The sequence below is a fragment of the Acinonyx jubatus genome, chromosome A1 (genome assembly GCF_027475565.1).
Source record: "Acinonyx jubatus isolate Ajub_Pintada_27869175 chromosome A1, VMU_Ajub_asm_v1.0, whole genome shotgun sequence".
NCBI classification, from domain to species: domain Eukaryota; kingdom Metazoa; phylum Chordata; class Mammalia; order Carnivora; family Felidae; genus Acinonyx; species Acinonyx jubatus.
In genome coordinates this window covers 125,043,026-125,068,894 of record NC_069380.1, presented here as the reverse complement: position 1 = coordinate 125,068,894, position 25,869 = coordinate 125,043,026, and the positions used below count along the sequence as shown (strand labels likewise).

General features: G+C 37.5%; 1 protein-coding gene across 2 annotated transcripts in view; it reads right to left on the bottom strand.

Annotated features, from left to right (window-relative positions):
• The window catches only part of RAB3C (RAB3C, member RAS oncogene family), a 368,220-nt gene that overhangs the window by 292,634 nt on the left and 49,717 nt on the right, over positions 1 to 25,869 (bottom strand). Inside the window, exon 1 of one of the 2 annotated variants that reach the window (XM_053223205.1) lies at positions 7,976 to 8,324. The exons of the other annotated variant lie outside the window; for it this stretch is intronic. Coding sequence (XP_053079180.1) covers positions 7,976 to 8,104 — 129 coding nt within the window. The 5' untranslated portion in view covers positions 8,105 to 8,324. Of the gene's footprint in view, positions 1 to 7,975; positions 8,325 to 25,869 lie in introns of those variants that run through there. 2 annotated transcript variants of the gene reach the window in all.

Here is a 25,869-nt window from a genome sequence, read left to right as displayed (position 1 = left end):
CCGCCTACCTAAAATAAAACTCATTTATAAAAGGAGAAGAATATGCACTTTTCATGGGATTATTTGCCATTTACAAGTCACTTCCATATTGATAAAGTCGCTGATTTTCAAGACAATCTTTCAGGTAGAAGGATATGGTGTTTTTAATTATGTTATGTAGTTCTCTAGTTGGGGGTAGTCTAAGGAAGTATTTATAGGTGAATTCTTCTTATGATTTATAAACTTATACAGAAGAAACTTGAAGGGTCTTTCAATGTTATCGCATTAACCACAGACTTATACTGACCTTTCTCATTAATTCCCTTATAACTGACGATTAGAATCCTGGTGATAAAATTTAGTATTTGTAGAAAATTCGAGGTTACAAAATAATATCCCCATATTTTAATTTTACTTTATGGCACCAAGAGAGTCTGACACTAAAGCAAAAAAGTAATCTCTAGGATTCACACTTTTTTTATTACTCTGTTTTTATAAAGAACGATATACCTTCTGGCAAAAAGTTGGTGAGTTGCTAGAAAAATCATGCTTGCTGTGGATAGTCAGAGGCCCAATTTCAATCTCAGACAAACCAATACAAAGAAACAAAAATAGAGGTGCCTGGGTGGCTCAGTTGGTTGAGCAAGAGACTCCTGATTTCAGCTCTGGTCATCCCAGGGTCTTCGGATGGAGCAGGGCCCCGCGCTGAGCATGAAGCTTGCTTGAGTCAGTCTCTCTCTCTCTCTCTCTCTCTCTCTCTCTCTCCTTCCTTCCCTCTGCCTCTCTCTCATGCTTGTGCTGTCTCTCTCTCTCTCTCTCAAAAAACAAAAAAAATCAAATAAAAGAAAGAAAAAAGAGAAAAAAATAACACTACAGTAGTGGACCCTCAAAATGTACTAAGTAGCTATTTATTAAAAGGCAGCAGGTATAGAAGCTAATTCTACAGTATCAAAAGATCTGAATGCACATCCGGCTACTCTATTTTCAGAGTAAGAAACACTGACTGCCTTTCTGGCTTCTATGAGCCTTTATTTTCCTGTCTGCAATATAGGGTCAGTCATAGCTCCAGGGCTGTTTTTGATGTTCTGTTCACTCTAAAGAGCTGTACTGAAGGGATTGATGCCAGAGGCTTTGAGATGCACCTGAGTTTTGTGAGGACTCTAACAGTGAGCAAATTGGCAAAATAAGTCCTGATTTACAGGGAGAAATGTCATCTACACTGAACAAGTACCGCACAACAAGGCAAATGACACAGTTGTCCACGTGGGCATTCATTCTAGCAAAGTGGTTATTGCTCGGCTAGAACTGGACAAAAACTGAAAAAAGACACTTGACTGTAAAGCTAAATCTCACCAAATAGGAAAAAGGGGGCAAATTTAAGAAAGAAACAATTGAGAAGATGCAAGAAGAAAGTAATATTACATATGATTTTCATAGGAACACTGTTAAAATGAAAAAAAACTTTTAAAAATGTTGGACAAGTTTTTGAATCGATGCTCAATGTCCTTGTTTATAAAGCAGGAAGAATGTTAATAGCTACCTTGTAGGCCTTTTTCTTCAGGATTAAATGAAAGAATGTATGTCTGTGAAAAAGCTTTTCTAACCATAAAGCACATGCTAGCTAGACAACATTAGTACAGAAAGGAAGTACATCTACAACTGAAAGATACTTTGATATCATTAGATCCCAACTGATTTTCACATTCACCCATGAACTGTGGAGAAAAATAATCCTACAGAAGGTTATCATGCAAGTCATGTTTTTAACCTGATTAAAAAACTAGTGTCTGCTATTTTGAAAGCTCTCCTCCTTTCCCCCATTGGATATGTTAGAGGTTGCTCCAGGTTATCCTGATCTCTTTCCTACCCTCTCTCTACTATCCTAGACAATCCCATCCACAGCCACATCTTTAGTCTCCATTGATCTAACAAGGCCTCCCACATCCTATTTTGAGCTCATATCTTTTCCTGCCTTTTAGGCTGGTATAGCCAATTGCCTACTGGATATCTCCATCCATGTGTCCAAAGGTACCTCAAACACAGCAGGACCAAAGAATCCTTCCCTGTTCTACCCTTGCTCCTTCCTTTGTGTTCTCTTTTTGAGTTTATTTATTTATTTATCTTGAGAAAGACAGAGACAGTATGAGTGAGGGATGGACAGAGAGACGGAGAGAGAGAATTCCAAGTAGGCTACATGCTGTTAGCACAGAGTCTGATGCTGGGCTTGATCCCACGAACCATAAGACCAGAACCTGAGCTGAAACCAGGAGCCGGATGCTTAACCGACTAAGCCACCCAGGTACTTCATCCCTCTTTGTGAATGGTTCTGCCATCCACCAAGTTGCTCAGGTCAGAAATTTTGGCTTGATATTGGACTTTACAATCTCTATTATTCCTCAAATACAATAAATCACTAAGATATTGTCTACTGTATAAATATCTCTACAATTAAATCCTCTCCATTTCTACCTGTTTTCTTCACAGACTATGTCACCATCATCAGTCTTTGAGTTAGTTTTTCTAGTCCCCAACCTGCATTTTCTCCCAGTCCATTCTCCATATTGTATCCTGAAACCCAAAATTAATCAAGTGTTCTCTGTGTTTAAAACCCTCTCATGGCTTCCCCCATGCCCAGCAACTTAACAGGACTCACAAGACCTTCATGATCTAGCTTCTGCTTATTCTCAAAGCCTTCCTCTCATACCTTCATACTATACACACTATCTTTACTGAGTCTCTTCCATTATGCCATGTTTCCTTTTGCCTTTATACTTTAGTATAGGCTAGATCTTCTGCTTGAAACACCGTATCATTACTCTTCCTGCAACACACACACACACACACACACACACACACACTCATGGTACTTTCTTAAGACATAGTTAATTTAACTTAAATGAAACTTTCCATCATCTAGGACATTTTCCTTATCCATTCCACTCTGAAGACCAGGCCAGGTATTTCCCAATATATTCCTTGTACTTCTACCATCATAAAATTATATTGTTATCACCAGATTACTCCCATGTCATCTCCACTAAACCATACAATTGGTAAGGACCAGATCTGTGTCTATCTTTTATATCCCTCTCTCTTGGGTTTAGTCAGGATTCAACCAGAATCACTGAACTGTAGGAGATGCATATCAAGACTTTTGCAAGATTTTTGCAAGATTTTTGCCTATGTGGTGGTGGTGGCTGGCTAGACAAATCTGAAACCTGTAGGGTGGGCATCATGAAGGGCAGGCAGCAACTCTTGGACATGAGTTGAAACTTTTGTCCACAGGCTGAATTTCTTCTTCAGGAAAGCCTCAGCTCTGCTCTTAAGGCCTTCCAACTGACTGATTCAGACCCACCTCACCTGGATTATCTAGGATAATCTCCCTTACAGTCATTTATGGACTTACATCACGTGTTCAAAATACCTTTGAGGCAACACCTAGATTAGTGTTTGAATGAACAACTAGGGACTATAACATAGTCAAGTTGACAACTAAAGCTAATTGCCACACCTCAGCACCTAGTATATGGTGGACACTCAGTAAATATTTGTGAAATAAATGGTTACATGAACTATTTCGTTCAGTAAGGGCATCCCTGGGATACATGTGAAGCACCCTCACTTTGTACTATACACATAGGCACTATAATATAATTTACATTTCATTTGAAAGGAAAAATTATATCCTTTTCCCTACTTACGGTCTCTCAGATTTTTTCAGAGAGAATCAGTTCACATCATTAAATGTACCGGGCTTTCAGCTTCCTGAGACAGGACCACACGCTATTATTATTGGTGTGTTCTCTCCACCCTACCACACTGTGTGTGCACAGTAACTGCTCAATGAAGATGTTAAAAAGCACAAAATTAATCTACTAAGACTTTTCCTTAAAAAGCAGATTTTGAAGTGGTTCTGACTGCTGTGGGTCCTGTATGTTTTTTAAATAAAGATATAATTTAGATATAGTATATATGTGTGTGTGTGTGTGTGTGTGTGTGTGTGTGTGTAGCGCATACTTCTGAGAGTTCTGACAAACGTATACAGTAGGTCATTACACAAAACACTGCCCCATCCACATTTATAGTCAACCCTCCCCCACCTCAAATCCTGGCAGCCAGTGTGATCTGCTTCAATGTATTGCCTTTTTCAGATTATGAATCATATAGCATGTCATATAAATTGAAAAGATTCCAGAATCTTTTATGTATGGTATAATTCACTTGAGATTATTCCATGTTACTATATTTCATGGTCAGTAATTTGTTCCTTTTTCTTGCTGGGTAGTATTCTATCATATGGATGCATCATGGTTTGTTTATCTTCTCTGGGCCCTGCTTTTAATTACCCAAGATTTGTGTCTCTTCCTCCTTCCTCAATCCTTTCTTGTTTTCTCTTCCTGCTCATCTCTATCTCTACCCTCAAGAAGGTGAAGTGCTGTTCTAGTTGATCAGACTGAAGAACTTAATTGATCCAATCTTGTGGCTAGAATCTTGTGAGTAGCATTAAACTTATACTAAGCCATTTTTCCCTCTCAGAACAACTTGTGTGGCCAAAAAGGAAGGTTTTCTTTGTACTCCACCTCTGCCGCTTACCAGCTGTGTTATCTTGATCAAGTCACCTAATCTCTCTGTACCTTTGTTTCCTTATATGGGAAATGGAGAGGATATAGTACTTACTGCCTTAGGTTATGAGCGTCAAATAAATTAATAATTACAAGTGGCATAGAGCAGTGCCCAGCATATTGTAAACTCTTTTTTTTTAATTTTTTAATGTTTATTTTTGAGAGAGAGACACACACAGAGTGCGAGCAGGGTAGGGGCAGAGAGAGAGGGAGACACAGAATCTGAAGCAGGCTCTCAGGCTCTGAGCTGTCAGCACAGAGACTGATGCAGGGCTTCAACCCATGAACCATGAGATCATGACCTGAGTTGAAGTCGTACTTAACCGACTGAACCACCCAGGCACCGCTCATATTGTATGCTCTTAATAAGTATTGGCTGTTATTACTTAGAGCCATTCTGACATAAGAAAGGGGCTTTATTTTGAATCAATATGTAGCATGTACAAACACTTAATGAAAAGTCTGCTCCTGCTCCATTGTCTTAGGAAGGTGGTTTAGGCCGAGAGACAGAAACTAGAAGCTCTATGTGTCTACAAGTTAAGAGGCCACCCTGTAGGTGGTAGTGTGGAGTTGTGTATTTCTTTACCTTTTGCCAGTGGAAAGCTGCCTAATATGTCCTCTCGCACTCTTCCCATTGCCCCTGCTCTGAGATAATTGGATTGACCTAGCTGGTGGAAGAGCTGTGTCTGGGTGAATTACGAGTTTGGCATTTATCTGATTTACACAGTTCCCTTAGCAATAGAAGCACAGGCTTGCTGGAAAATATTGCTGCCTCAATCCTTGTGTGGGCTCTCGGGTCATGTCACTCTGGTGGACAGCTTGCCACCACCCTCAACATTATTCTGTGCACATTTTCAATCTTTGCTGGGTTGTCCCTGAAAAAAGGGCAAAGAGAGAACTACAGGCAAAAAATAATTTTGTTTTCCCTTTAGTTTGACCACTTTGAACTTGAAATATTGATAAAATGAGTTCTTCTGACCTAGCTTGTAGTTCCCGTGCCTCGTAGAAGTGTGTAACTTTCACCTACTGTGTCCACTTTGCTGGAAGATAATTCCTTTGTTCATTTTATTCTGTGAGCCTCGTATTTACTTCATTTATACAGTCTTCCACTGAGATTTTACAGGTCTTTCTTTCTTTTTTTTTAGACATGGCTCTATATTCCTTGTGCTTCTGTTTTTATAAGCAGGCTAAGCTCTTGAAAACCCTCAGTAATTATATAATGGTATCAAAATAAATTATCTCTCAGTTATAAGCTTTTGATATAAAAAGAAAACCTTTTCATTTTTGCTTTTTTAAAATGTTAAAGTATTTTTGTACAAGTTACATGAATATAACTTAGATTTTAAATTCAGATAAACAAAAGGGGAAACTTTAAATTATCTAAAGTACTACCACAAGGAGATAACCTCTTGTTTTATTGGGTTTTCCCAGAATTATCAATCGATCTTATCTATTTATAAAACAGGAGCCTAATGCTTTAATTTTCTATGTTAATAATACATTTTTACATTATTTTATGCAATGTGCATTATTCATTATTTCAATGACCTCATGATTTTATGCCATCTTTAGCACTAAAATACGTATATACATATGTAGGTGTGTGTCTGTTTATTGACCTTTTCTCCATCCGACCATTTGTCTCTGTGTATTCCAATGCTATTCACATAACATTTAGTTTTTGCAACTTGATGGTACTTTTTCATATTTAATTGAGCAAGTTCTCTCTCATTGTTCAGTCTTAAAATTTTGAACTAAGGTATTGCTGCTATTCAAATAACAACTGTTTACTCTTAGAAGACTGTTGTAATCTTAAATATTTTCCCCACTATAATATGCATATTTCACAAGTGTGTGCAGGTGCACACACACACACACACACACACACACACACACCTGAAAGCAGAACTATTACAGGGAAATGGTGAAGCAACAACTTTCACTTTTATGAGCATCTCCTCATTCTGGGAGTTCCTGAAGATGCCCAGCATTTTCAAGGTCTAACAATTTCCCATCAAATCTTCCTTAAGAATGATGGTCCAGTTAGAAAGGAAAAGCAACCCCATGTCAGATTGCGCTCTTATGGATATTTGCATTTTAGTACAATCCCCTTCTTCAGCTCCTCCCCAAAATAAAATCTTGATTCTGGAATTTCAGCTTTCTCGACCTGATCCACCAAGCAAAAAAATTTCATCCTAAGGATAACCATCTGTTTTACAAACTGCAGACCTGGTTCTGACCCTGAAGATCCAGACACATATATCATGCTCTGTGTCAGTATTTTAAGTAATTCCCCAGCATTAAAATTAATACTAAGTGCTAACTATTACATATAATGGAGCCTTTCCAATTTATAGAAGTTACAGTTTAAACAGTTGCAAATGGCCCAGCCCAGTAAGGGAAAGTGAGTGAGAAACTGGTAGAGGGGAATGATGTAATAAAGCAGTGTCTGAGGCACTGATATGATGTTTAGCATCACCTAAAGGATGAGCTGGCACAGCTGGAGAAAAAGGAATCATCTGGGTCAGGGGTTAGTAACCCTGGACCCAAATCAGAATCATCTGTGGAGTGTTTAGTGACACCCATGCCTTTAAATCCCAACATCTTGAGGCAGGGCTGCGGTGTTGGTTTATCTTCTGTTTGTTTCAATGCTCTAAAAGTCATTTTAAAAATGACTTACTCATTATTGTGTTAAGATTTATATAACACAAAATTATTTTAACCATTCTTGACACTACAATTTCCAGGTAATTTTAATCTAGACTCTAAATGCATTCTAGTTAAGGGGATGGGAAAAGGTATATGTACTGGGCAGGTAGAAAGCTTTTTAACAATGCTGCTTAACCTTATATGTAAATTGATCTAGGACATCTGTGATTTTTAGCTAATCACTTAATAAATTCATGGTGACACTCACTAAATAATAACAAATTTGAGTTATCAAGACTAAAGAAGTAGTGAATTAGAGCAATCACTTATGTAGTCAAAAGCAAAATTCTTACATAAATTATTGTCCACCTCAGGGCTTCTTTGATTTATAAGTGCATCACAGATTTAGTAATAAGGTCTTTTCATGCTGGGTAGCCAATATTTGAAACTCCCATTTTACTGATTTATAGCCCTGCTTTCTGGCAAAGCTACACATTTTAGATATCGCATTTGGTGTGTGTGTGTGTGTGTGTGCGCGCGCGTGCGTGTGTGCTTTCCCAGGATAGATCTCTAAATAATTCCTCAGATTATTGGCTCCAAATATAAATCATCACCTAAAATACCACTAAATGTTGCAACAATTATTAAAAGTGCAGATATCTGGTCTCACAATCAACTACCTTAAATCAAGCCACAAAGAATCAAACCCTTGAAACAACTCTTACCTCCACACCTGTTAAGTCTGCAAATGTAGAAGCTTTGATTTTCTCTAATTCGCTTCCACTTAGTTTCCCAGCAACAGCATCTACCACTTCACAGAAGCAGCAGCTACTGTTAGTCATTATAAATTTCATCTTCAGGTTTTTTCATTGCATTAGGTGTTGCACGGGAGAAAGAATGTTCTTTTAAGTTCTTGGCTGATACCTCCTGTAATAAAGGACAGATTAACAGTAGAAAAACAAACAGAAGTTTATGAACATGCATAGCTCATGTATACATGGGAGATGTCCAGGAAAAATGAATAACTCCATGAAATGGCCCAAGCCACCAACTTCAATGCCAGTTCAGGTAAAGACAAAAGATAAATATTGGGACGTGCTGAGATAACAACTCATAGGAAGGAAAAAGGAGGACGTCTGATAAACAGAGATTGCCCTGCAGATGCAGATGGGCCTCTCATGGCAAAAAGATCTCTGGTAATAGCTCTCTTCCAGGTATAAGAGCCCTTTCTAATGTAAAATTTCATTTTAAATACAGTTTTCTCTTACAAAAGGGTACTTACGTTCTACCTCTATTTTCAGAGCTTCCCCTGTGTATGCAGTTTTAAAAAAAAATCCTTATGCCAAAGAAGCATATTTGGAGGGGGGCTTATTGTTTGGCTCTTTAATGTGCAACATCAAGGGTTGTAACAATTGAAACTACTGTGTCCTATTGAAATCACCATGTTTAAATGAGGTAGAGAATAGCTCATTTTAATCCTCGACTTCTAGAATAAAAATAGAGAAACATCCTCAGAAAGCAAGGAATCAATGGGCCACTATATCAAATACAAGGAATCAATTACAGGGAGCAGTTTGTCAAAGTTAATATACAAGATTTTTTCCTTTAAGATTTGAAAATCAAAGTGGCTAGGTGGATTCTATACAAATCAAGGTCAAAATTCTGAGAACTGCTTCCCTTTGAACTTAGCATCAGACTTGGAGTAGAAGGTTTAAGAAAAGGAGCTGAACCAAGTACTTTCAAGTTTTTTTCCCTAGGATGAAATAAAAACATCATTTGCTTAAGATCAGAATCTTGATAATTTGATATTTTGTTATGAACCAGACCAAAATGATTTAAAAAAAATCCAGGGTGCCTGGGTGGCTTAGTTGGTTAAGTGTCTGACTTCAGCTCAGGTCATGATCATAAGGTCTGCGGGTTCGAGTCTCGTATAGGACTCTGTGCTGACAGCTCAGAGCCTGGAGCCTGTTTCCAATTCTGTGTCTCCCTCTCTCTCTGTCCCTCCCTGTTCATTCTTTCTCTCTCTCAAAAATAAATGAACATTAAAAAGATTTTTTAAATATCCAAAATCCTCTTCTCCTGAAGAACTCTGAACAGATTATTCTTTCAAGCGACTTGGGAAATCAGGCAAATCTGAAACACAAAATGAACAATGTGTTTAATCATAGAATCAATATTTCTAATTAATGGCAAAGGAGTAGTGATCTATCATAGTCTCCTTCCTTGAGATACAACTGTGTGCCATTTTAGGGAAGCTAAAATAAATTGCTAATAATGGAATTTCTTAACATTTGTGTGCTATACCCTTCAGTCCCATTGTGATAAGACAGGGTGAAATGTTGCCTAGTTCACTGAAACTCTAGTGTATCTCTCAAAGGACAAATAACCATAACTAAATATGTCAGCCCAAGTCCATAGAAGGCTAGTATGTTTGCCATGTTGTGGGCTTTCACAGCCTCACCAGGGAAATAGGTTAAAAGTGGAATATCTCTCAAGGACCAGGGGGCTCAGGTTCACCTCCCACTCTAAGGACAGACTCATAAAATTTGCTTAGCACCAAACTTCCTGGAACTGACTTGAGCCCTTGTTGCAGAAAACTGTTAAGAAAATTTCAAACAGGTGAGCCATCAGCAAAGATGAAATTATGGATGAAAAGATCATAAAAAGAAAAATGGAAAATGTACTACAACAATTTTGACTAGGGAGTTAACCACGGGGGACTTGAGAAAGATAAAGAAGACTGGATTTATCTAAATGGTAATGGCAAGTCACCCAAGTAAATAGCAGCGAGGTCTTTAACCCTCCTTATTACTAGCCTGGAAGATTTGGGTTGAAGAGGTTCTTCTGGTTCACAGTTATTCCACAAGTGGCCTGTTCAGTAGGTTGTTTGACTCCCAACCATAAAAGGATCAAGTGTATGCAAACTTGTCTTTTTCTGTTATTAGAGCCTGTGTGGAGAACAAGGCAGACCATTAAGTTCTGTTCTAGACTACGCTGTAACTAAACCTCTGAGTACTGAGACAGTGGCAAGACAAAATGTACAGGTATAACCCAGGTTTTTCAACCCAGTCACTCATCTGATTCAGAGAAATCAAATGCTTGGCATTACTATGCAAGGGATAGAAGGAAGCATCTTCTGTACAACCTCTTCTGAATAAGAAAGTAGGATCATCTTTGCCAGTTTGTGAACTTCCTCACTAAAGATGCTGAGCACTGAGAGTTTGTTTCAAAGCAGAATAATATTAAGAGAAAAGTTCTGGGAAAGAATAAAAAGTGAACAGATGAACCCAGAAAGGACTGTTGATTTTAGATAGTACTCTTCAGAAGAGAAACCTACACAGGCTGTGTAACAGACTGCAGGCATTTAATATGCCAGTTGTGGACATGATGGGCAGATATATGCTTTCAGAATGATTAATCACCCCCACAGTTACTCCTCGGCTGGTGATGCTGCTAAGAGCTGTTTAGCATTCCAATTCCATTGTTTGAGTTCCAGACTTGGAGGGCCTCTAGTGGCTATCAGCCTCATTAGGAGGGGAGGAGGGGGGGAAGGGACAACTGCTATGTCATCTTAAGAGTTCTATGCCCAGAATCTAAAATGTGACAATTCTAAGGCTGCCTTCTTTTTGCAGTAGTTAGGGAATTTTGAAGTGACTAAAAGGTAAGTGGGATCTATAATAGAGAAACAATGATGTTGGTACTTCTTGACTTTACTTGTATGTGTTACTGAGTTAGTACCATAAGTGGTTCCCTGATGAAAATAAGAGATCTGGTTAATGCACAATTGTTCAGGAAATGTAATTCTACCTTCCTCTCATGTCCAATTTAAAATGCTAAGTAGGTATAAAAAAAACCTTTTAAGTACATATGGTTACACAATAGTCTTACCTTCTGTCAACACCCCCCACCCCCACACACATACACTGAGAGAGCCCCTAAGAAAACAGAATAGAGAGTGTAACACTGCTTTTGTGGAGCACAGCAAAGTGCATCCAAGATTTCTCCTCTGTGGCTCTTACTGACTCCTATTTCTGCTCAGAATATTAAGTAGGATTGGAAGTGCACACTGCGGATAGGTGCTAAAGTCAGAAAAGCTGATAAGAACTAGATTGGGTGGGACTAATGAGAATCCTATAGAACTAAGGTATAGGATGAAAGGAACCATGTCTATCCTGCTCTCCACTCTATTTCTCAGGTATCACACATAAAGAATGTCTAAAACATCTTTTTCCAATAAGGATTTAAAAAAACAAATGAGTTTCTCAGAGCTAGCTCTGTTTCTTGTGTGGTGCTTCTAGAAAGTTCCTTGTTAGCTAGCCCACATCCCCAGGGTAAGAGACTATATAGGGCTTTCCAGAAAGGAAAGGAAGAATAATGTCAGCTAATAATAAAAATATACATATTACCAACATCCCCCAAATAATATCCTGTTGGGAATGCTATTATAATCAAAAGGAGATGGAATAAGTTGTACAACCCAACAAAGGAGAGCCTCCTGACACACAGAAGGCATGAGCTACAGGTATCAAGAGACAAAGGGGCAACTATAGTCCTCAGTATTTATAAACTCAAGACAAATGCCTATATAGTTAAATAGTCCCCTTCACAAATCACACTTTATATCTGACAATGATGTGGGACCAAGTCATTAAAACCAAAATGCGTGAAAATGAGGTTAAGGTAAATAAGAGAAAAATTTTTACCTTTAAAAGGTAAAAAACAAAATACATCTCCAGCAGTGGTCAGTTAAGATGGCTGACTGGACATCTGTATTTATCTCTTTCCCCTCACAAATCCACATGAATTCAGTAGGAAAGAATAAAAACATGTATTTTCCCATAACAACAGACAGAATGGGAGAGAGGCTATCAGTAGAAAAGAAATTTCAATAAGCTTCTGGAAGGCAGAAGGATAAAGATGATGTTTACAGTATGGGCAAAGTGGGAGGAGGCCATGGCCCAAAATTCTTGCTGTATGTGCTGCCACCACAGAAGCAAATAGCTGCCCCGTGGAGTCTTGGCAAGCCTTCACACTCAAGGCCAAATGGAGAGAGTAAAAAATGGGAAATTAATAAAAAGCCTTAATACAGAAGACTTGATTTTCCTACCCTATCAGACCTGGCAGCCAGAAGACCGGCAGTTATCCCTGAAGGTGTATCCCTGAAACATAAGGTTTCTTCCCCCAAAGAAACTGAACAAAAACTGTCCAGGACAACCAGGGAAGCCAGTGTGAATACTGTCACACCAAAGCAAAACTCACTGATTCCTGGAATTTGGGAGCCATCCAAGAGAATGATCAGTTTCTTACCTTCTCCCCCTAAAGCAATAGGAATAATTAATTGTACCACTTCCAGTTCACAGATGCCCAAGTGAGACCTTCTATGACCTTGTTCTGAAACAGAAAATACAGTTGACTCTTGGACCACACAGGGCTTAGGGCACTGATGCCCCACAAAGTCAGAAATGCATATATGACTTCTGACTCTCCAAAACTATTGATCATAAGCCTTACTTACTTACATAAACAGTCGATTAACACATATTTCGCCTGTTATTTGTAATGTACACTGTGTTCTTACAACAAAATAACGTAGAGAACAGAAAATGTGATTTGGAAAATTATAAGGAAGGGAAGATACATTTACAGTACTGTGCTGCATTTATCAAAAAGTATTCATGTATAAATGGATCTGCATAGTTCAAATCCTTGTTGTTCAAGGGTCAGCTGTAACTGACTGACACTCTTCAGGCATTTTAGGAAAGACTTCTAAATGGAAACAAAAGAAGAACATAAACATATTTTGAAGATCGTGTAGAAAAAAATTAATATTATTCTAGGAACAAAATGTCAAATTAGTAGCTTCAGAAAAATTTGAGACAATAGTGTATCCACAAATCATACAGGATGCAATGAAAAAGAACCTATGAGAGAACATGAAAGTGGTCTTGGAAGTTAAAAACACAACTGACAAAATATAAAAGTTATTCTCAGTTTGAAAGACTAAGTCAAGGAACTTTTCCAAATAGCTAATATTTTCCAAGTAACTGAGAAGTATTCTAAGCATTTTAATCAATACAAGCCTATCATGTATGTAATGGTATAATGTTCTTTTTTATAGCTGAAGTATGGAGAGATTAGGCAACTTGCCCAAGCAAGGTCAGTTAGCTAATGAGTCAGGATTAAAACCCACTCACTTTAGCTCTAGAGTCTATGAACTTACCTGCTATGCTATTTCCAAAAAGAACACCTAACATTTTAAAAGTTCTTACTCTGTGTAACGGGTACTATGCTAATCAATTATTTACTCCTCAGAACAACCTTATTGGTAGACATTACCATGAGTCCATCTTATAGGTGAGGAAAGCAAGAAAGATTAAGAAATTCCTATGCATCACACAGATAATAAGTTGGGCAGGTGAGATTTAAATCCATCTATAACCTATTATGGTATCTAAAACACAAGAGACTGAAGTTTTGAAGCTAAAGATAAAATAAGACCTGCAACCAAGCAATTTAATTAATTTTAGAAAGAGTAGAAATGGAGGTGAAGAAATCATCAAATATACTTTAAAAGGTAAGTTTCCAAGCTGAAAGAACACAAAAGATTTCATATGGAAAATACTAGAATATGATGAGCTGATTTTGAAAAGAACAATACTTAGGCAACCGTTGTGAAATTTTAAAGGAATAAGGAGAAAGAGAATGTACCAACATTTATACTGGTGGTGGAGGTATGATTATGGAATAAGGCAGGAAAAAAAAAACCAGACAGGATCTGACTGAAAATAAACATCTCATCTACCATACTGGATGTTAAAAGTCAGTGGTGTCAAGACTCAAAATTCTGAGAGGAATGGTGTTCAGTCTAGAATTCTGTTCTAAGCCAAATTACTGATGAAATTTGAAGGCAAAGAGAAGATAACTTAGATATGCAAGGCTTTATCTCTCCTCTAGGCAGTTACTTGAGGTGATGCTCCAACCTGGAGTAACAAGATCGAAGTAAAAAAAAAAAAAAAAAAAAACAACAACATGGGCTCTGGGAAATAATGGCTTCAACCCAAGAAAATAATTAGAAAACCCCTCCATGCAGAAGATGCCAAGATTAAATAATTCAGGTTCAAGTAAAGAAAGGAATGTTTGAAATGAGGAGTAGGGAGAAAAAGAGAGAAAAGGAAGAAGAGGAGGAGGATGAAGAAGAAGAAGAAGAAGAAGAAGAAGAAGGGGAGGAGGAGAAAAAGAGAGGGAGAAGGAGAGAGGGAGAGAACAAGAATAAAAAGTAAAAACTGGCAATTTCAGAAAAACAAAAGAAAGAAAGTATAATCATAACTTCTTTTATCTACAATGAATAATATATGGGCATAGCATTCAACCTATATACAAAGTGCATGTAATTGTGTTACAAAATAGAATGTAAAGGTTGAAAGTAAACTACATTTGATAATAGTGGGAAATGAAAACAAACAGAAAAGAGGGGTAAGTCAGGGTTCAGTGTATAGCTGTACAATTTGGGCACTGCACAAAAGTGCACAGATGATGGTGCAGTGGAGGCTATTTTAGTTCATTCAGGCTGCTATAACAGAATACCATAGACTAAGTAGTTTATTAAAAAAACAAAAGCAGATGTCTTTCTCACAGTTCTGGAGGCTGGGAAATCTAAGATCAAGGTACTGGAAGATTCTGTGTCTGGTAAAGACCTGCTTCTTGGTCCATAGACAGCCATCTCTTGCTGTATCCTCACCTGGCAGTAGATGTGAAGGAGTTCTCTGGGGCATCTTTTGCAAAACATGTATCCCATTCATGAAGGCCCTTCTTTGATGCCCTAATCACCTCCCAAAATTCCCCCACACCATCACATTGGGGATTAGGTTTTAACATATGAATTTGGGTATTTGGGTATGGACACAATCAGTCCATAGCAGGCACTTAATTTTAAAACTATTAAGATAAATTATTTATAGGTGATGAAATAAAAGGTTAAAGCATATTATTTAATGTTCCAGTGGTAATCAATGGAAAATATATGTATGTGTGAAAAAATAGAGATGATACGAGTATCAGCCCAAGTGGGATAAGATTTCACCAATCATATGAAGAATCATGAATCATGGTGTAAATCTCCTGTATAGAAATGCAATAGTGTTTATAAAAAAAGATCAAAAACCATCAAAATTGATTGCAAGAGGAGACAGCTGTAATGGGACTGGTAAGATTTGAATTATTTTTGTCTTTGTACTATATGCCCATCTATAGTATTTGATTTAAAAAAATATCTTGCATATATTCTTTTTGATGAAGTGAGTGTTTAAAAAATACAAAACATATTTTGATTCAGTCTATTTTCTCTGCCCAATGTTCTTGTCTTTTGGTTGCTATATTTTAAGGCTAGAAAATCTGGAGATTAAGGGATATACAAATAGATGGAACAGAATCACATACTCATTGATAAACAGTGTATCAGAAAAAAATATGCAAAGGCAGAGGACATTTGGTCACAGAAAGAGGTGTGTAGAAAAAAATAATAGCAAGAGAAAAGCACACCAAACAATCTGGTGTGATTGGAAATTCTACTTGCTTATTGCCATGTGATTATGTGTGCATTTAGAAAACATTTATTGAATACTTTGTGCCAGGCAGTGTGATAATAAGGAACTGACATAGCTATATTTCAGGCTCTTTAGGAACTTACCTTTTTGCAGGATTGGCAAGAACAGTCCCCAGTAGACACAAGACAAGCTATGGAATAAACATTACAAAAGAGGTACAAATATAGTCCTGTAAGAGTTTGAAGGAAGGTAATATTTCTTGATGTGACAATGGTGGGTACTAAAAGTCAATGAGATATCATAGGATGAAATAATCATATAATGGCCAAGCATGACTGTGGAAAAAAGAAAGTGTATTCCTCAATTCTTAACCTCACCTGCTGAATATTTGGGGGAACATTTAAAAGGCAAATGTCAAAATGACCAATCACTTTGAAAATATATGCTAAAATAATGATAGATGAGAAAGTTCCCAGGCCAGAAATATCTACTGGAACTTTAAACACTCTCCCAAGAACCACAATCAATATAAAAGAACTGTCCTTCTCTGAAGCATCAAATGAATCAGCCTGAACCAATAATTAAACCCAGCTTCTAAACAAGCCGAAAAAGAGATACTTCTGGAGCACTTTCTCATTTTAGGTCATAGTTTTTCCATATTCTACCATCATGATGTTAAGCACAAAACTTCAAGACTCAGGGTACTTTTGAGGAGGTCAACAGAAGAGTCTTCAGAAAGAGGCATAATAAACGAGTCTAATCTATAACAAAACTCCTGGGTAGAACTGCAAAAGTGTATTAGTCAATAGCAATTGACTTCCCAAGTAAAAGCTTCCATTGGTCGTTTAAGGAGGCACTCTTATATTCCATTCATACTATTCACTTCCTTACGTCTTCCCTGCCATCCTCTCACTCACTTTTCCAGGGACACTGGTGAGCCTGGAAAGAGGGATTGGGCATGGATGTCTATGATCTTTTCCTTCCCTTTCTTATTTTATGATCCAGTTACTTACAGAAACCCACACATTTTACTTTGCTCCAAGTCCAATGTTTTAGAGGGAAAAGCTCCCACAAGGAAAAGATGTGGATATCCAGGTGTACTTGTGGCCAGAAGCAAGCCTTCCAAGATATGAGTGCAGTATTAGCAAGTGTACTTGCCTAGTAGACCCAAAACCACATCTGCAAACTGATCAATATCAGTAACAATGGACTTTGTCTTCCATCTTCCGTACTCTTATGACTTCCTTCATCAATGCCAAACTTGGGCAAGGACAAAAAATTCATGTTTACTAATGGTTATCGCCCAAGTTTTTCTATTTCCCCCCTGCCTTTACTGACATGTAAGGACAGTCCATTTCTATCTTTGCTGTACATATATAAACACACACATACACACATAGGTATTCATATGTATGTGTATGCATATATACATATGTATATATTACATGTAATGGAAAGCTTCAAATCCACACAAAAGAAGGAAAAGTAGTACAGTGAACTCTATGAACCCATCATCTAGCTTCCACATTTAAAATAATTTAGGCAAATGGCCAATCTTGTTTAAGCTACCTTTTCACCCAACCTCCTCGCCTGTCATACCTCTCACTCCCCATCTGTGCACCTTACCTCTCTGTGACCTCCAGAATCACTGACAGAAAAGAGAGAAGTCAGAAAGATAAGAATGAATCTGGTGATTATGATACAACTAAACACTGGCTGAACCAGATTCCCTGCCTGCAATAAGCTTATACTGCTGTGTTGAAATAATGAAGAAAGATCTGAAGAAAACTTTAAATGACTCAGGGGTGTATTTTGTCACCAAAAACATTCTGTCTAGCAAAACTTTAGGTTCTCAGGTAGATGTTGGAGATTTTCCTAATGATTTGGAAGTGTCTTGACACTTGGAGAACTCTTACAGCACCGTTTACAAGCCTTTGGGAAGAAAGTATTACTAACTCTGTTTTACATGGATAAGAGAGCTGAGGCTCAGTAAGGTTAAGTAATTAAGAAGGAATGAGTGGGGTCAGCACTTAAATTCAGGTCTGTTTGACTTCACAGCTCATACTCTTAATTAACCAGTATACTTGCTTTCTCTTGCTAGACAAAAATAGTTTATTTGTGCCTCTTTCTTTCTTTCTTTTTCTTTCTTCTTTCTTTCTTTCTTTCTTTCTTTCTTTCTTTCTTTCTTTCCTTCCTTCCTTCCTTCCTTCCTTCCTTCCTTCCTTCCTTCCTTTTGTGGAGGATCACTTTGAAAATGAGTAAAGCAACATGGTTTCGAACAGGCATTTGGGAGAGGACATATGCCATACCCTCCTAACGGAAACTTGTAGTAAATGTAGAAGACAAGGTAAGCCATGAAGGTGGGAGAGAGAGAATCAGTGAGTTCAAGTTTCTTTTGAAAAGTGAAAACAAATGTGCAAAAAACTAATCAGGATAATAGTACACTCTCATCAACTTTCAGCAAGGATTTTATTTTTTACATTATATCAATTGTGGGCTTTTACATTAAATATTTAAACGGTGTGTTCTAACCACATTTTCATTATAGTGATGACCTCAATCCATTTTCTGACAAGTCTAGCGAGATTTAAGCTCAGTGTAATGCACTGATGATGTAGCTAATAATGGCTGAATTTCAATTGGGGCAAGAAAACCAAATATCCTTTTACCTTTTACCACCTCCTTTACTTCTTCCTTCTCCAGTGTGCTCCCTATCAAGGTGCCAGAGATGTTCAAATCCTACAACTGGTTGTTTGATTGAGGTCCTCTCAAATGTAGAGTTTCTCTCTTGGTGGCAAGCAAACACATTAATTTTTATTTTTTATTTATTTTTAAATTTTTTTATGTTTATTCATTTTTTTGAAAGACGGAGAGAGACAGAGTGCAAACAGGGGTGGGGTGGAGAGAGAGGAGGGGACACAGAATCTGAAGCAGGCTCCAGGCTCTGAGCTGTCAGCACAGAGCCTGCCGCAGGGCTGCTCCTCATGAACCTCCAGATCATGACCTGAGCCAAAGTCGAACACTCAACCGACTGAGCCACCCAGGTACCCCAAATTTTTATTTTTTTAAGTAGGCTTTATGCCCAGCATGAAGCCTAGCACAGGGCTTGAACTCACGACCCTGAGATCAAGACCTGAGCTGAGATCAAGAGTTCGACACTTAAACAATGTGAGCCACCCAGGCACCCTGAAAACATATTAATTTACACAAAGAAGCTGGCATTTGGGTCTAGAAGCTAGGGGTAGAAAAGATACCACACAAAAGGCACCAAGATAGGAAGAGAGGAAGAAAAAGGATGAGCCACACTAAAAGGGATTTTAAAATCACTTCCTTCATTTTATAATTTTGCCCAAGATATCTGGTATGGCAGTAAAATAGCACACTGTCACTGTTCTTTCAAGCCTTAAAGCTAGTGAAGGTAACTTTTTAGGTAGAAAATAAGAAACATTAATCAGAATAAGGTTAACCAGGAGAAGCAGAGTACACAGCAAGGACAAGGAAGGCATAATCATCACTGGGCTGCAAAATGACTAAGTATACAGTGAATAAATTAAGATTCCTAGAGGAAAAACAGACAACTTTTACAATTAGGTGATGTCACTAGTTCAATTAAAAGAAATGTAGAGAATTTTAAGAATCTGTCTCAAAGAAACTATGAAAACATTTCTAGTTCCAGCAGAAGGCATAGAAAGCAAAAAATATAAGAGTGTTTCATATATGACTTAACGATTTCAGCCTGAGAAGATGCTCATGGATAATCTCTACCATGTGAAGATTTTTAAATTTCCTGTTAGAAAATTGCCCCCTTTCTTTTGGTGTCTGAAGCATAAAGAAAATATTCTGAGATGTGATAGGTAAAAATACATGATCACTTCACATGTCAGCTCACTTTGTGATATCCATTAAGTGTGGGAATCTAAAACTAGCAATAAGAATTTTTAAAATATGAATTCTATGTAATTGTTAAAATTAGAGGTTAAAATTAGCGTAATTTAAAAGAATAGTATTAATATGTTCCAGCATCTCTTTGTTTTCAAGCAAGCATGCTTTGAGTCTGCTAGCACCATATTTCCTACTGAAAACATTAAACAATGAGTTTGTCATGTTCAAAAGCCTGAGTCTTGTGTTACAATGTCATTCAATGATACTTTGGTTCTGGAAGAAGTACTTAACTTTTATTTTATTTATTTATTTTTTTGAATTTATTTATTTTGAGAGATAGAGAGAGAGAGCAAGAGTGCCAGCACAAGTCAGGGAGGGGCAGAGAAAGGGAGACAGAGAGAATCCCAAGCAGGCTCCACTTTGCCAGCACAGAGCCCAATGTGGGACTCGAACCCACAAAACCACGAGATCATGATCTGACTGAAACCAAGAGTTGGATGCTTCACCAACTGAGCCACCTAGAATACACCATATTCTGTAGCAAATTCAGATTTTTGAGTCTTTAACAGCGTGTGAACATTATGGTTCACTTTTGAGTTCATATTCTCCTAGGGAAGCAAATGAATACTATTCAGAGGTGAATACAGCTGCTATAGACATCTGCGCGCAGGTCTTCATAAGGGCATATGTTTTCATTTGCCTTCAGGGAACATCTAGGAATGAAAGCGTTGAGTCTTACAGTAAATAGACATTGAACTCTATAAGAAACTGCCAAACTATTTTCAAAAGTAGCTGTACCATTTTGCATTCCTGCACGCGTGAGAGTTCTAACTGCTCCTCAGCCTCTCCGACAGTTGGTGGGAGTCCTTTTATTGTACCCATTGTAGTCAGGGACTCATTACTTTAATTTCCATTTCTTGAGTGACTATTAATGGTGAGAAATTTTTCACATGTTTAGTTGTTATCTGTGTATTTTCTCTAGTAAAGTGTTTCTTTATGCTTTTTGCCATTTCTTAGTGAGATTTTTATCTTCCTCTCTCTGAGTTGTAAGAGTGCTTCATTCAATCTGGATACAAGCCCTGTATCAGACAGGTTCATTCCAATTATTTTCTCCAACTCTATGAGGGTCAGCTTTTCTTACTATATAAAAAAATTACACACTGAGTTCCACAGAGCATCAGAATTCTGCAGAGCCACCTGGAACTGCTCAGGTGGGTAAGGTGTGACTAGTTCTGCTATCTCTTTAGTATTTTTAATATAGGCATACTGTATTACATTTTGCTTTAGCAAAACATTTTAAATTATCATGGGGTGCCTGGGTGGCTCAGTTGGTTGAGCATCTGACTCTTGATTTTGACTCAGATCTGGATTTCAGTGTCATGGGATTGAGCTCCACATTGGGCTCTTCGCTGAGCATGGAGCCTGCTTGAGATTCTCTCTCTCCCCACACCCTCTGTCACTCTCCCCCACTCTCCCTCTCTCTCAAATAAAATAATAGTAATAATAAAATTATTGCTACAACATAGCAAGTTGTGGTAATGTTTACTAGGTCAACTACAGTCTGACTTTCCAAAATTTATTAAAGCAGTGATGCGAACCTATTGGTGGTATATACATAATGGGGGTGTCTTAAGACCTTAAGGGACTTTGGGCATTCTTAGGTTTCATGGCATCCTCACAGTATTACCCAGATCTCACATTAAATATATTAAAAATTTTAACTTCAGTTGCTTATTTATGTCAGTATGGACTCACAGCTATTTATTTTACACTTTAGTTTATAATCTAATACTATTTATAGGCCAAACTGTTTTAGTTTTGGCCACTTAGAGCTCTTTCAGTTGACTCCTGTATCCCTAAACATTTTTTTTTTCATTAAAAAAAAAAATGAAATGAAGAGGCACCTGGGTAGTCCATTCAGTCCGTTAAGTGTCTAACTCTTGATTTTGGGTCAGGTCATGATCTTGCAGTTCGTGGGTTTGAGCCCCAAGTAGGGCTCCATGCTGATAGGGCGGAGCCTGCTTGGGAGTCTCTCTCTCACTCTCTCCCGTCTCTTCCCCACTCCCTCGCTCTCTCTCTCAAAATATATAAATAAATTTTAAAAATCGAAATGATTTTGACAATTTTGTTTTTGAAATTATTTGGTGACAGATAATGCATTTAATATTTGGCTATAATTTTCAGCAATAATTATGTATATTCAGGAATTCTTACAAAGCAAAGAATACCCTACAAATTGTTTTCAAATGTACTGGAATTTTTGTGATTGTTAATAGTAATAATTAAGTAAATGTAAAATATATTTAGTTAGCACTAATTTTGACTTTGTAGCTTTGTTTTGTACATTTTGGAGTCAATACTACCTTTTTTGGTTGTTTGTCTAAGGTCCTGGGTCCTTGAAAAGCTCACAAGCCCTAGACTATGCACCTCAAGTAAGAGCGTGCAGGAGGAAATAATCCACTTCTTGTCAATGATTATGCAGCATCAATGTCAGGGTCGCCCCAGTACCTTGCCATCTTAAAGTAGACGATACTTCTGCTCCTGCTTTGCCCCCGTCTTCTGTTCTCTCTCCCCACAAAACTGGCAAAGCCGAGCAGAAGAAAGCAACAGCTGTAGTTAACATCAAATTCAGGGAAGAGAAAGAGGAATAAGCTATAATGGAAAAAATCCAAATAGCTACCACAGGAAATAGACATATGTGGGGAGGGGGATTAAACCAGAGGTGAGAAAGGACTCAGTCTGCCAATGTTTTCCTAGAAGTGTTAACTGAATGTGATTATAAGAGCTAAGAGGTCTCACACTCACAGCAGATGTGAGTAGTAACTGCTAGTTCCCTCCTGGTATGTACCCTGCTGGTAGACTGAAAACAGACAGAAATCATATCAGATTAATAGCCAATAGGAACTGAGTATTGTAACACAAGCCTCTCACATCAAAGATTTTGACAGCCTAATGCAATGTAGGCTTTTTCCCATGACACTCATGACCATTAAAAAAAAAAAAAAAACAGCCAAGAGATTTATAAAAATACAGATTTCTTGATTCCATTCCAAAATATTTGGATTCAGTTTGGGGAGCATCTCAGCAATCTGTACTTCTAAGTCTCCCAGGAACTTTTAGTAATCAGTCAAATATTTAGGCTGATTTCCCTCTGTCTGTGATACAACATTTTGTATAGAATTTGAATCGCATATGGGAGTTGGTGAGTCTCTCGGATTTAATATGATTTGTTATACATTAGAAGGGCACATGCTAAGAATTTTCCCTTTGCTTTGGATGAGTAAGAGGGTAAAAGGACCAGGACCTTAAATTCTAATCTAACAGCTTATGCATTATAGGCAGGACTGGGTCTATATAATTTGCAGGGTTCTATACAAATGAAAATGTAGAGACTTGTTCAAAAATGATTGTGAATTTTAAGGCAGCAAGAGCAGAGCATGAAAGCTACTGTGGGCCCTTCAAAGCATCTCCATGAGACTGCAAGGGTGGCCTAGCCACGCAGCACGCAGTGATGGGATGAAAACACTGGTAAAATGTATCCTGTAAATCAAGTCCTCAGCTTCAAAAATAGAACTGCTGGCAAGAGCAAGGTCAGCCTTAATCATTTAACAGAAATAGGGTAAAATACCTATTTTGGGGCACCTGGGTGACTCAGTCAGTTAAGCATCTGACTTTAGCTCAGGTCGGGATCTCAAAGGTTGTGAGTTTGAGCCTCACATTGGGCTCTGTGCTGGCAGCTCAGAGTCTGGAGCCTGCTTCTGATTCTGTGCCTCCCTCTCTCTCTGCCCCTCCCCTGCTCATGCTCTGTCTCTCTCTCTCTCTCTCTCTCTCTCTCTCAAAAATAAGCATTAAACAATTTTTTACACTAAAATTAATTGAAAAATTTTAAAAATCATCTCTGTTCATGTAGAAGAAAGTCTTAGTTGTTGATGAAACTTCATAGGTCTAAATTAGAAAAAAAACCTGTAAATTCATGCCTTAAAAAGACATGTGCATTTATATGCACACATGTGTACATATGTATACACACATACATATATATACACGTGTATTTTACCTCTGTCACTAAGGAAAATGGGTCAAATGCAGAAGGAACATTTTTGCCCACCACCAACGCTCTTATGCAATCCTAGCATCCAGATTTTTTATTCTAATACTGTCCTCAGCTAAGAGCCAAAGGGTATTGGAGGAAAGTAATGAATTCCTTGTCTTAGGAAAGAGAATTATCAGAATATGTCCAATTTTTACCAAAAAGTGAACAGTCCTGAAAAAAACAAAGAACCTGCACAAAGGGATTTTATCAGTCAAGTTGTGATCATTGGAAATTTAAACAACAGCACTAATAATAATTGCTATGTTAATTTGAACAAGGTTTGCTGTGAAATTTAGTGAACTCCTAATGCCATTCCACAGAGAATTAGTCTGTCTAAATATTTTTTAAAAATATTAGCCATGCAAAAAAAGGGTGAATATAATAGAGTATGTTTAAATTTACAATGACTTTAACACATACAGAAAAGTTACTACTGCTAAAAATAAATAAATAAACAAACAAAAACAGGCCCAAAACAGATCCACTTAGACCAAGTCACCAAACAGGGGCTTAACACCTAACCTAACTGCAGTTTCCACCTCCTGCCCCCAGAAGTGGAGTCTTAGCTGGGCAGTCAGGAATGTTCTAGTCAGCACCAAGGAGGTAATCTGTCACACGGGCCCTTTCCATTCCTGAAAAGGATGATGTAGTGATCAACCTACTAAGACTCCCCACCCCCTTCCCTTCCCCCTGGGGAAGGTGACCTTGCCTGGAATAATTCTTTCTTTTCCTTTACTGATAATAATTTCCTTGCCCCACCGTCCTTCTTTCAAAAACCTTCCATTTTGTACATCTCCTTGGAGCTACACTTTACTTGCTAAATGGGATGGTGTCTAATGCTTAATAAAGCCAATTAGATCTTCAAATTTACTCAGTGGAATTTCTGTTCTTTAACACTACTAAATATAAAGGTGTTCAGTTTCCTATATTTTTATATAGCTGCTCTATATCTGTTTATAAAAAATAGACATGTTCTTGCTTCCATCTGTGCATAGTGAAAAGAATAAAAAAAAAGAAACTTGGAGAAACCCAAGAAGTTCTGGAAGAAAAATGAAATCTGTACCAAAATTATTAAGGAATGAGCATTACAGGTGACCCAATATAAAAATCAGGTGGAAAGGGAGTTCAACAGGTATTCAGTATCAGTGGCTACAGACAAGCCCAGGTAGAGAGGGAAACCACCACTATTCCAGGAAAATAAAAAATAAATCAATGTTATTCATGAGGAGAGCTAACCACCTACAGTTAGTCCCTTATGGCCAGAAGGTGAAGCTCCAATATAGCACCATTGATAATAATAAAATTCTAATAAGGAATACATCTGTTTATAATAATACTAATGGACTAGGTCAATATAGTATGACAAGACAGTGAATTGTGAAATGCTAGTTAAGTGATTATGTAAAAATACATTATGTCTAGAGGAAGACACCAGGAGACAAAATAATGCCAATAATAATATCCACACAGTAATGAGGACTTGGAATTACTGAAATAACATATAAAATGTGTCCACTAAAAGAATGTTCACTTGGGGAAAGCAGTTAAATCCTTTGTTCCATCTGTTGATAATAAAAATCCCTGCCTGGTTTGAGAAGGTATTCTATTACTTGTGATCTGGTAAGATCACTGCAACTGCAAGAAGTTATCAAAATAAATATTACTACAGCTCTAGGTATATATGAAAATTAGCATAGACATATCGCTAGGAAGGCATTAATATCATGTGTGAAGCAATAAAGGAATTAATTAAGCCCAAGTTATTGAAACTGTAGACTAGTCTTAAGTGTTAGTAGAGTAATAGATCTGCTAAGTTTTTGTGTAAGTTTTGCCTTTTTAGGGGATTTGAAGGATTCAAAAAAAATAAGTCACAATAAATTTCTATTTTCCCATTTAAATTGAATGGAAATTTAATTATTCGTGTGTTATTTACACTTAAATATTTATGAGAAATTTCTTTCAAAGTTCCATTTATTAAATATGTAAGTTTAATAAATTGACCATTGTGATGGTTAATTTTATGTCACCTCGACCGGACCAGAGGATGCCCATATGGCTAGTTAAATATTATTCTGAGTGTGTCTGTGAGGTTGTTTCCAGA